The 13730-nt window shown below is 28.9% G+C and overlaps 1 protein-coding gene across 1 annotated transcript; it reads left to right on the top strand.

Moving 5' to 3' along the window:
• The first annotated feature begins 1373 nt into the window (after positions 1-1373).
• LOC140173277 (probable inactive receptor kinase At5g16590) lies at positions 1374-1760 on the top strand. The gene has a single exon (XM_072196114.1). It carries the CDS (start codon positions 1374-1376, stop codon positions 1758-1760), a length of 387 nt encoding a protein of 128 aa, XP_072052215.1.
• Positions 1761-13730: the final 11970 nt, after the last annotated feature.

Genomic DNA, 13730 nt, shown 5'->3' with positions numbered 1-13730 from the left:
AGTGAGGTGACTCTTCATAACTTGATTCTTGATAAACATGATAATAGTACTTTGTCCTATTGATATTTACCTTTATTTAAATGGTTCATTATAGATCCTGAGAAGTTTATATTTCTTTTATAAGTTTGGTATGGTGGTTTTTCTTTTCTTTGCTATTGATATTAACATGAGATTTACTATTTCTATTGATCCATCTCTCTCTTCTCTCTTGTTTTCTGATTCTGAAGTGAAATACAGTTCAATGATAAGGACACTGATATAAGAGAAAATGGCTGTTGTTACTAAGATTTCTCATGTCCTGTGATTTTTCTGTAAGAATAGTATTTTGTAAGGGGTTTGTTCAAATTGTCTAGATCAAACATTGAGAAGCTCAAGAACTTTGTAGGTTCAAGACAGAAAGGGAGTCGTAATCTTCCCTTGTCAAGTTTAGTGGATTGAATAGCATTGAATATTTTGTATTATTAGTGGATTGCAATTTAAACGAATATAAGTCTAAGTTTAATTATCTATTTTTGTCTTGACTCTTTATGTAGAGGATTATTTACTATTTTGATAAGTTTGTAAATTCATTATCTAATATTTAGTATAAATTTTATTTTTATATTTAAAAGTTTATTTGTCTTATTATCTAATATTCTGTATAAATTTTATTTATATATTTAAAAGTTTATTTGCATTAATTGTTTACTATTTTTCAAATAGAAAAAATAATTAAAAAAATATAGCTATTAAAATCGACGGCAGCGTTGTCGCTTTTTAAATTTAAAATAGACAAATAAAACAAAATATAGACAAAGAATTTGTCGGTATCTAAACAATTAAATCGACGGCCATTGTGTCGATTTTATTAGGCAGGTAAAATTCACAAACTCATTATAGACGGAAATATTGTCGATTTTATTGAATCAAATATCGACAGAAATGTCGTTGATTTTATATAATAATATCGACGGCAGCGTTGTCGATTTTAGTAAGAATGTAAAATTCTTAAATTCATATTATAGACGAAAATATTGTCGAATTTATTAAATTGTTATCGACGACTAAACAAACCGTCGATTTTATTAAATTTTTAAAAAAGAGCAACGCTAGGGAACCAAAAGGGTATTAGCCAAAAACCAGCCAAAATACTTTTGGTGAATTCAAAATCTATACGAGTTAATATATGTTGATGTTTCTTCTGCTAAGTATCATAATATTTCTTTTTCATACTAAATGGATGTTCTTTTATATATTTTTCGTATTTTTTTGTATTGCAAATGTGAATGTCTCTATTTCTTTAAAAATTTTATAGATATTTAATTATTTTTACTAAAATATAATTAGATGTTTCTTTTGTTAAGTATTAGGATGGTTTTTTTCATATTAAATGAATGTTTTTTTTATATAACGACGCCGGAGGGACTCTCGTGAATTGGAAAACAAGGTCTGCCATTGCCCTTGGCGCTGCTCGTGGGGTCGCATGCCTACATTCACACGGACCAACATCCTCGTATGGAAACATCAAATCCTCAAATATCCTTCTCATCAAATCATTTGAAACTCGTGTCTCCGACTTTGGCCTTGCTCATCTTGCTCTCCCGACCGTCACACCCAACTGTATTTCCGACTATCGTGCCCCAGAGGTCGCTAACTCTCGCAAAGTATCACAAAAGGCAGACGTCTACAGCTTTGGTATACTGCTCTTGGAACTCCTAACGGGGAAGGCGGCTCCCACTCATTCCTCACTGAATGAAGATAGGTTTACCTGGAGAGCATAGAAGTCGTCGGTGCTTCCAGCAGCATTGGCAAGAGAGAGATCTGTGTGTGATTGTTGGAGGTGGGTAGGTTAATGTGAGAGAGAAGAGGAAGTCTTTTATAGGTTTTAATTAAGTTTACCTAATTAATTTTAAATTTTTTAAATTTTGAATTTAAAAAATTTAAAATTAATTATTAATATAAATTAATGTAGTTTTGTTTAGTTTTTGACTGATCTCCTTTTGGTTCCACATACTTTTCCTTTAAAAAATCAATAAATTTAATAGCAACCACCTCTACCATCTATTTTACGTTGATTTTAACGATATTTTTTGTAATGTAACCCGGCTAAATTTTCTCGGACGGAACAATTTGTATACAAACTTTGATGTGAACACTGCCAATAACACAGTGATATAATATTATTATATACCGTAATTGAAAAGTACGAATCAAATAATAAAAAAAAAAAAAGATTGAGATTGAAGTGTGCCTCTGCTGCTATCAACCCAAATGCTATTTCTGATCAGTTAAAGAAATCTAACAAAGCAAGAAAATAAATTGTAGACCAAACAAGAGCAAGAAACGTTATAAAAAATACTATATATCTGATAAAATTGCATGAAATGCGGCACTCATCAATTTCAAATTTGCGTTACTTATGTTTATGGTAATGATTTTGAACACCCATAATTAATTCATTTTATTGATTTCAACGCAGCAAACACGGTTTTTGATATCAACTCGGTTTATTTAGATTGACCTGTCTCAAATGTCAAATTTCTGTGCTATTCATTCATCTTTTTGTTTAATACTTAAATTAATAAAGCTTGCTTAACTGTAGATAATGCTGAAAAATAATTTAATTGATGTTAGGTAGTAATCTTTTAGGTACTGCACAACAACATGCACATCTTTACAAATATCCTGACGCTAGAGGATTTTTTTTTTCCCTAAGATAATATAGCGCATTAGTGATAAAGCAAATATCTAAAAATAATGGTAATTTAATTAGGAAATGATGGCTTTCAAAGTAAAAGCCTTCTATTATATACAGTTCAATATCTGAATTTCTGTTAACATTATAAAGTTAGGCACGGATACATATCTAATATAAATACAAAGGGTAAAATATATTTTTCATCTTTAAAGTTTGATAAAAATTTTAAAAATATTTTTAATTTTATTTTGTTTTAATTTTATTTTATAAATTTTTTATTTGTATTAAATATATCCGTAATAACTAATTTTTCAGAAAATTTAAAATTAATTCAGCTACATTTTTATAAAAATAATTTTTAATATAAGCAAATTAAATATAATTATCATATATTGTTGTTGAACTAGTTTTAAATTTTTTAAAATTTAACTGTCAGAAATATATTTGATGCAAATTGAAAATTTTTAGGACAAAATTAAAACAAAATAATATTTAAAAATATTTTTAAAATTTTCGTCAAATTTTGGAGGCAAAACTCAAAATATATTTTGTCCTAAATATAAGTAATATATACTCTAATAAATTAATAAATTAAATAAACCAACTTGCCAAATTTTGTAAACAATCGTACAAGTTTAATTTTCGGTGTTTACAATATAATAATGTAAAACAAAAAAAAATTGATGATAGTAAAATATATTTTATATTTTCTTTTTATAAAAATATTGCCAATTATTTATCGTTTATAATGCTTAATAATTATACTAAAATTATAAACAAAAAGATTATTGTGAATATTTTTAGATCATGTAAATGTATCTTCCGAGCACACGCGAGTATTAATTCTCGCAGATAAAACGAGGCAAGCACATACACATAGGTGATATCGTTTAAGTACAAGTTGACCATTTCCTTTATTTTAAGGGTCCTTAAAGTAATAATTAATCAGTTGACCATTTACTTTATTTCATAATTACTATTACCAACGAACATTTCTTTGTTTTTCTTCCCTTTATTTGATAAATTCTAACCGGATTTGTTTGGTTAGATAATGTCACTTGTCATAGAGTCAAGGAGGATGTTCTCATGTAAGCAATTTGTCTCAGTATTAATGCAATGATATTGAAAAGTAAGAATAGAAAAGAAGGAAATTCATCATGTAGAAGAGAAATTGAGAGAGTGAGAGAGAGAGAGAGAGAGATGTTCTAAGATATTTTATAATTTATATTCTTTCTTATCTTACAATTTCTAATAATAATATTATCTATTTAAACCTATCTCTATTAATTGGGCCAAACCTAATTATACTCATAATTATATTATATTTTGTTTTGAAATAACTTTTACCCATGAGGTTGTGAAAAAAAAAACAAAATTATACTCTTAATTTTATTTATATTTTTTTTTCACAATTTGATAATAAATAATTATCGAAAAACATGAAATATAAAAAACTTGAACAATAAGTAAATAAAAGCAATAAAGACTTGAAAACAAAGAATATAAATGTAAATTACTGAAAATTTAAATTGCTAGAATTTAAATACTGGAGAAGTAAATTGTAAAAAAAGTAAATTACAATGTAAAGGAAACAAAGTACGTAAATGAATATTAACTGAAAATAATTAATAAAAAAAGAGAATAATAGAATAAGAGAAGATCATTAGAGTAATTTTTTGGATCAAATAGTTTTTCATCTCAACTTCAATCATCCAATCATTGATTTTTTGACAAATTATAAGTGATTAAATTATAATGTCTTGATAATTCAATCTCTCTTAATAACTTGATCAATTGTCAATTTCTTGATCTAATTAGTCATGAGAAAAGATGAAGATTGCTCTCTGATTTAGAGCCACACAATTTTATGAATCAAGCTATAGATTGATTATATGTCATATATCAATCCCAAAATCCAGAATCACCAAAGTGGGAGATAGAACTTCTAGCTCAATTCCTATTATCCCTTTCTCAAGTTTTCATAGGATTCAAATGAGATTAAAATTCTCTATCAATATATTTGAATCATTGAAATGAAGAGCGAAGATTCTTTTTAAAGAAACAAATGAAAGATGAATTGAAAGCAAGTTTGCCCCAACATTCTTTTCTAGTGTTAGGTTTATTCCTTGCTAGTATTGAAAGCAAGTTTGCCCCAACATTCTTTTCTCTTTAAATGTGTTAGTTTACTACCTGGTCAACAATAAGGGCCACATGCACACTTTGGTTTTTCGACACTAGAAACTCATACCAGATCGAACGTTCAAACAAGATTCCTTTTGAATTATCTAAGATGACATTGGAGGCCCTAGAGGTTTGGTTGGAAGCTCTATCTACATGGAGTTTTCACTGTGTAGTCGTTTGGTCAGTGTAAGTTGTGGTGATTTTTATGAGAAATTCGGTCATTGTTTATACTTTGATTGCACTTCATGACTCAAAGTGTATGCCAAATTGAGATACATGCATGACCTAGGATAACATTCTCCTTACAAGTTCCAATTGATGAAGATAACCTTGTCTTGTGATTCTACTATTGTATCCAAGTCCTATAGAAAAATTTCTCGTGGTGTCTCAAGACCTCTTTCTTAGGGCTAAGTTGGTGTTATTACACGCTTTGACAGTTTCCTACATATATTATATCCTTGTCTTTTTATCGTCCGTTCAAAATTTTCTGTCAAAGAATCTAGTGCAAGTGACGACTAAGAAGTGTATTTTGTCGAATAGAACCAAGAGGGACATATATCATTTATTTCTATTAAAAAAAATATCCGAGGTTAGATTTTTAAATATCAAAATATAATTTATTCTTAAATTTATTGAATTTTTTTGTTTACATATTTTCTTGATATTCTAGCACTACCTAGCCCTAACAATAATCATCAAATAAATAGTAAAATTCTATTTGGACATTTCTCATACATATATCAATTCACTTTTTAATGAGACAAAGAAAGTCTTGTTGTTGATCATTTATTGTACACGTAATTTGTTATATAGAAAAGCTCTACATCTATGTAATTTTTTTATCTAAGTTATCCAAGTAACTTCAATCAGACGCGCCTCTCCAAACTCTTTACACATTTGTTATACATGCGCCTCATATAATGTAAACCTTGTTCTCTTTTCGCGTTTTCGGTCTTCTTCTTCTTCTTCAACCTAATAAAATTCGTCGTTATCCACTTTTCGCGTTTTTCTTCTCTGCTCGCATTTTTCATTATTGATCTGCATTGAATTCAATGTAATAAGCTCTGTCGTTCTTCTTCTTCTTCGTTTTCTTCTTCGATCTATACTTTTGAATGGAAACAATAAATTATTCAACTTCAAATCAGTTGAATGAGGTTATTACGTTGAGACAGCTAGGAAATGATTGCTGCATGCTATCACAATAATCTTAAACACTGAATAAAGTAAAAAGAGGCCACCGAACCGAACAATGTTCATATGGTGAATAAATGGTGATCAACTTTCAATCAATAAGAATAGTATTTCTCCTCCTCTTCCTCTTCCTCCTTCTTCTTTCGTTATAATGATCACCAACAGCACCAACATTTTGAACGGTTAAGTGGAGTTTTTCTTCTTCTTCATGATCACCAACAACACCAACATTTTGATCGGTTAAGTGGAGTTGCTCATTTTGATTCATTTGATTGTTAATGTATTCAGTTGAGTCCTTGTGCATGCAGAAATATTTTTCTTACTGGTTGAATGTTTATCACATTTTATTCAACACGTGATTGGTGTTCGGTTCAGTGGTGTTGGTCATTTCAGTTCACCTGATTGTTATGTGTTCAGTTGACTTCTTTTGCATGGAAAAAATGCTATTCTTGATGATTAAATATTTATGACGTTTTATTCAGTACATGAATATTGCTCAATTCAGTGGAGTTGCTCATTTTGATTTATTTGATTGTTAGTGTGTTCAATTGAGTCCTTGTGCATGTAAAAATATTTTTCTTTGATGATTAAATATTTATGACATTTTATTCAACACATGAATGAAGTTCGATTCAGTGGAATTCGCCATTTCGGTTCATTTCTGTTCTGCACAATTTAAAATTCTTCATCCTCACCTTCTATTGCTTCTTCACCAGAGAGAGAAAGAGGAAAAGACAAAAAAGAAAACATAGCAGCAATAACAACAAAAGAATGAAGATAAGAAAAAAACACGTGAAGAAGAAGGCGAAAAAGAAGGAGGAGAATGAGGAGGAGGAGGAGGAAGGCGAATCTCTGTTGCTATTTTCGTTCGTTTCTGGTTGTTCCTTGACAAATCTTCTCGCGATTCTTCTTTAGTAGTGGTTTTCACAGAGAACGTGACTGAAGTTTGAGTGATTTTGAAAGAGATTCGAAGAGAATGAGCAGTTTTGTGTTGAGGAAGAAGTAACGTTTTTTCATAATGAGCACAAAGTAATAAAGGACTTTCGAATGCGTGTCTTCACTTGCCATTAATGTGCGTGACTCTATTTAAACTTAGGCCAACTTTATTATATGGTTATATTGATGTGTAACACACCCGTTTTTTATATCAGTTAATACTTAATACTATACAACAGTAAATGTCGTTTATCAAACAAAGTAATGGGCAATGTTATTGACTTAGTTGACCTCGATTTCTATGCCCACCAAAAAGTCTCCTCCTCCTAAACACACCACTTACCCTCAAATTTCTGCTAAAATTTTGAAAAACCAATAGCCAATAATTTATTGAGCGTGTACTTTTATAGTATATTTTAGTATTGGGCAAGTTGAACAATTAGATGACAAAAGGATGTGGACGTTTGAGTGAGAAATATGAGTACTCTAATGCGATGCTTATCTGTAACACCTGTACCAATAACTAATAACAAACAAAGAAAGTAGAAAAGAAAATAAAAACTGGTTTTCTTTCTCTCTTAATATCTCCTCTCCTACAATGTTTTTTTTTTAATCACTATGTATGTTCATTTTAGACACAATTGTATGTCAAAATACATTAAATTCTAAATGTGCTAAAATATAATTTCATAGTAACAAATTTTTAGAAGACACAGAATAATAAATAATTTTCTATTTAATTTTATTATAGATATAGTTAAATAAATTTAATTTTAATGTATTAATAGTATAAATTTTATTTAATTATTCAATAATTTTTTTTAGATAATCATTTATATCATTAATATAAAAAATAATTATTTTACTGATATAATATTATATAATTAAATATATATATAAAACTAAGCTATTTTACAATAATAGTATATTAAACTTAAATTTTAATAAAAAATATAATACTAAATTTATGTCTGTATCTAAGTAATAATATAAAATTATATAAAAAAATTTTAAATATATAAATACAGTAATAAATTTTAATTATTAATTTTAATTTTATATTATATATTATATATATTTTTTATAATTAAAATTAACGATTAAAAATTTTTAAAATACCAATATATTAATACATTTAAAAATTTTTCAATTCTATATTACTCCTATCGGGTCTCTAGTCCATGTCCATAGGTCTATAAGCATTATTATTATGGTTACGATGGCCAACGACAGCTTCCACTTGGCCAAAACTACTTAATTTATTTGACTTTCTAACAACACGTTTATTCGTGCCATGTCGGCAACAGAATCTCAGGGTCTTACTTCCTTCTTTCTCTCTATTTTATTATTAATCTATATCTATCTATATATCTCTCTTTATTGTCATATATAAGCCTCAAACCCTAACATAAAAGATCCGATCATTAATATCATCGTACTGTTGTTTGGACATCAACATAACCAATAAATAAAAAAATACTAAATAAATAATAACTATTTTAATTAACATAAATAATTATCAATTAAATAAAAATATATTATATTTATAAATTAATTATTTATATTTTAATATTAAAATAATTATTTATATACTTAATAAAATAAATATTTAATATATTTATTATTTATATTATTATTTAATATTTTTATTTTCTACTCATACTTCTCCTTAAATAAAACACCATGATAGCACCTTTGAAGACACCTTATATATTAAGACACCCTCATCTCGTATCCGATTAATCGCTACACGTACGTACCAAAAATAAAAAATAATAATACTTTATTTTTAAAAAAATAAAATCAATTGATTAACCACAATTCCTATCAAGAATTTCTCTCTGTTAATTCTTAATTAGTCTTGAGAAATTACTTTCGTTGAAGCACATGCAATTAACTTTTGACCCGTAGTAAGTCTGCCAAAGAATCCTCTTAAATTCTTGGTGAAAAGGTAACATTTTCTTCAACAATTTTTTTTCATGACTTTCCTCATCCAATAATCTTATTTAATAAGACTTCGCAAAAACGTCCAAATCGAAATCAACTTGCTTGCCATTCATTATTCAAAAATCAATCTGTTTTTTATAAGCATTTTTTTAAATAAAAATAAAAATATCTTTAGGCGAGAGGATAATCATAACCCACATAACCACATATATATTCCCATGTGAAGGAAACTTCTTAGACAGGACAAGAAAACTGAGGGGTGACTTCTTGTTTGAATCATTATTCTCTACATTAACACAAGTATAATATACTTTTCTTGTGTTAAGAAAAACCACATGCAATGGTTTTAAATAACGGGTTATTATAATCTTTCAATGATTTTTGTTGAAATTATATTTTTTTTACTTCTATAAAATTTTAAAAAATAACAATTTTATAATATAATATTAGAATTCCAAATAAAAATTCAAGGTTTAATCATAAGTTAACTTTTAAATAGAAATATAGCGTAAAGTATTAAAAAATATGTAAATTTTTATATTATAGTTATCAGCACTACAAACTCAAAATATTCTTGCATAAGAAAATATGCATAAAAATTAATCATGTGGCTTGTCATATATGTATGTTAAAGTATCTCTTTAATAGCCAATATTTATATATTTTTCATTTGAATTTAAGTTTATATTTATCATCTCCTTTTTAGAAATGTCTAATTTGTTACCATATGAATGTTCATCAATAAAATGTCTATGACTTATTTTTCTAATTAAAATTATTTGAGTGGTTCAAATTTTTAATGGTGAACAGTACAAATTTTTTAAAGTTGAACTGAACATTAATAAAATTTGAAAAGTTAGGTAAATTTTGTACATATATAAATAGGAAGAGTATAGTCTGAGACAAAACATATAAGAATAACAAAACACTTCTCTCTATATATGTGTATTCTAATATACGAAAGAATGAATTATTAAAAAACATATGGATTATCTCTATTATATGAGATAATAATATTAGAGAATATTAATACTAGAATTCTCTATTTATACTTTTCTATTTCATATTTATTTTTTTTTTATTTATTTATTTTACAACATGTTATCAACATAAGGCTCTGATCAAAATTTAGAAAGACATATATAATAAATTTTTATTATGTTAAAATTCTTTTATCTTGAATTTAATGTTCTTGATATATCTAAAAATAACTATTTATCATGGATATTAGATGCCGAAATTCATCTTGATTCAATGGATCTTGAAGATACCATTAAGGCTAAAAATAAAGCATTTCAGAAGGATAAAGCCAAAGCCATAATCTTCCTTCATCGTCATCTTGACGAATGATTGAAAAATGAATATCTCACAGTAAAAGATCCTGCAAATCTGTGGAAGAACCTTAACTTGAAGAAAGGTATAATCATCAAAAGACAGTGATACTACTTCCTTAAACCTGATATGAGTGGACACACTTGCGTCTACATGATTTAAATGCATAAATGAATACAATTCAACAATGTTCAGAATTACCTTACGAATAAAATTATGTGAGGAAAAGATAACTAATAATGACATCTTAAAGAAAACTTTCTCGACCTTCCATGCTTTGAATGTGCTTCTACAACAGCAGTGTCAAGAAAAAAAATTTAAAAAGTATTCTGAGCTAATTTCTTGCCTTCTTGTTGCTTAACAATGAATTGCTTTTAAGAAATCATGAAGCACACCCAACTGGCGCTGCCCCCATTTTCTAAAGTAAATGCAGCAAATTATAACCCCATAAGAGGTAAATGGCAAGGCTTTGGTAACAAAAAAATTATGAAAGAAAGAAAAATTATTTTCATAAGAAAGGATCTCACCAAAACTGGGATAAAGAAAGAAATAATGGACAAAACAAATCAACAGAGGATAAATATTTTCATTGTGTGGAAAGGGTTACTAGTCACGTACTTGTCGTATCTTAAGGCACTTAGTTGATCTTTGTCAAGCATCCTTGAAAAAGGATGACAACGAAAAAGGGACAAATTTTATTTCAAATGATGTTGTTAAAAATTACATCACTCATTATGAAGTATTTGATTTCTTTAAGGATTTTGAAGAAAATATTGGTCATTTAATCAATGATAAAAAAAAGTTCAATATTTGAATTCGTTAAATTCTTTCACTGTGGGATGCTGATGAGCGGATAATTTATATGCTTTTTGGCATTGCTTTTAGGTAGTTTTTAGTAAGTTCAAGCTACTTTTAGGGATGTTTTCATTAGTTTTTATGTTAAATTCACATTTCTGGACTTTACTATGAGTTTGTGTGTCTTTCTGTGATTTCAGGTAATTTCTGGCTGAAATTAAGGGACTTGAGCAAAACTCTGAAAAAGGCTGATAAAAGGACTGCTGATGCTATTGGAATCTGACCTCCCTGCACTCGAAATAGATTTTCTGGAGCTATAGAACTCCAATTGGCGCGCTCTCAACGGCATTGGAAAGTAGACATCCAGAGCTTTCCAGCAATATATAATAGTCCATACTTTATTCGGAAATTGACGATGTAAATTGGCGTTGAACGCCAAGTACATGCTGCTGTCTGGAGTTAAACGCCAGAAACACGTCATGATCCGGAGTTGGACGCCCAAAACACGTTATAACTTGGCTTTCCAACTCCAAGAAAAGCCTCAGCTCGTGGATAGATCAAGCTCAGCCCAAACATACACCAAGTGGGCCCCGGAAGTGGATTTATGCATCAATTACTTACTCATGTAAACCCTAGTAGCTAGTTTAGTATAAATAAGACTTTTTACTAGTGTATTAGTCATCTTTTGACCATTCGGTCTTTTGATCATTCAGGGGGTTGGCCTCTCGGCCATGCCTGAACCTTTCACTTATGTATTTTCAACGGTGGAGTTTCTACACACCATAGATTAAGGGTGTGGAGCTCTGCTGTACCTCAAGTTTCAATACAATTACTATTACTTTCTATTCAATTCTCTTTTATTCTTATTCCAAGATATACGTTGCACTTCAACTTGATGAATGTGATGATCCATGACACTCATCATCATTCTCACCTATGAACGCGCGTGATTGACAACCACTTCCGTTCTACCTTGGGCCGGGCGCATATCTCTTAGATTCCTTAATCAGAATCTTCGTGGTATAAGCTAGAATTGATGGCGGCATTCATGAGAATCCGGAAAGTCTAAACCTTGTCTATGGTATTCCGAGTAGGATTATGGGATTGAATGACTGTGACGAGCTTTAAACTCCTGAAGGCTGGGCGTTAGTGACAGACGCAAAAGAATCAAGGGATTCTATTCCAACCCGATTGAGAACCGACAGATGATTAGCCGTGCTGTGACAGAGCATAGGACCATTTTCACTGAGAGGATGGGATGTAGCCATTGACAACGGTGATGCCCTACATACAGCTTGCCATGGAAAGGAGTAAGAAGGATTGGATGAATGTAATAAGAAAGTTGAAATTCGAGAGGAGCACAGCATCTCCATACGCCTATCTGAAATTCCCACCATTAATTTACATAAGTATTTCTATCTTAGTTTATTTATCTTTATTTTCTAATTATTCCATTGATCAAATTTAAACCAATAATCCAATTATACTTGAATCAGCCTGACTGAGATTTACAAGGTGACCATAGCTTGCTTCATACCAACAATCTCTGTGGGATCGACCCTTACTCACGTAAGGTATTACTTGGACGACCGAGTACACTTGCTGGTTAAGTTGAACGGAGTTATGAGCTTCTCTAACAGTGCCTGGAACTCTTGTATCACAATTTCGTGCACAAAGTTTTTGGCGCCGTTGCCGGGGATTGTTCGAGTATGGACAACTGACGGTTCATCTTGTTGCTCAGATTAGGTAATTTTCTTTTCAAAAATCTTTTTCAAAATTTTCTTTTCTTTTTCGTTTTTCCAAAAATTTTTTCGAAAATTTTTTTTATAAAAATCCAAAAAAATTAGAAAATCATAAAAATAAAAAATATTTGGTATTTTTTGTTTGAGTCTTGAGTCAATTTTTAAGTTTGGTGTCAATTGCATGATTTAAAAAATTTTCTTGCATTTTTCGAAAATTCCATGCATTCATAGTGTTCTTCATGATCTTCAAGTTGTTCTTGGTAAATCCTCTTGTTTGATCTTGATGATTTTTTTTGTTTTGTGTTGTTTGTTGTTTTTCATATGCATTTTTCGTTTGTTAGAGTCCATGCATTAAAGATTTCTAAGTTTGGTGTCTTGCATGTTTTCTTTGCATTAAAAATTTTTCAAAATTATGTTCTTGATGTTCATCATGATCTTCAAAGTGTTCTTGGTGTTCATCTTGACATTCATAGTGTTCTTGCATGCATCTTGTGTTTTGATCTAAAATTTGCATGTTTTGGGTCATGTTTGTGTTTTTCTCTCTCATCATTAAAAATTCAAAAATCAAAAAAATATCTTTTCCTTATTTCTCTCCAAATTTTCGAAAATTTGAGTTGACTTAGTCAAAAAATTTTAAAATTAGTTGTTTCTTACAAGTCAAGTCAAATTTTCAATTTTAAAAATCTTATCTTTTCAAAATCTTTTTCAAAAATCATATCTTTTCCAATTTTTTCTCTTTTTCGAAAATTTCAAAAATCTTTTTCAAAATATTTTCAAAATCTTTTTCTTATCTTTATATCATATTTTCGAAAATTAGCTAACAACTAATGTGATTGATTCAAAAATTTAAAGTTTGTTACTTGCTTGTTAAGAAAGGTTCAATCTTTAAGTTCTAGAATCTTATCTCTTAGTTTCTTGTTAATTAAGTA

The sequence above is a fragment of the Arachis hypogaea genome, chromosome 5 (assembly GCF_003086295.3).
Source record: "Arachis hypogaea cultivar Tifrunner chromosome 5, arahy.Tifrunner.gnm2.J5K5, whole genome shotgun sequence".
In the NCBI taxonomy this organism is placed as follows: Eukaryota; Viridiplantae; Streptophyta; class Magnoliopsida; order Fabales; family Fabaceae; genus Arachis; species Arachis hypogaea.
Note: the sequence above shows the minus strand (reverse complement) of the source record. Positions and strands in the feature narration are given on the sequence as shown.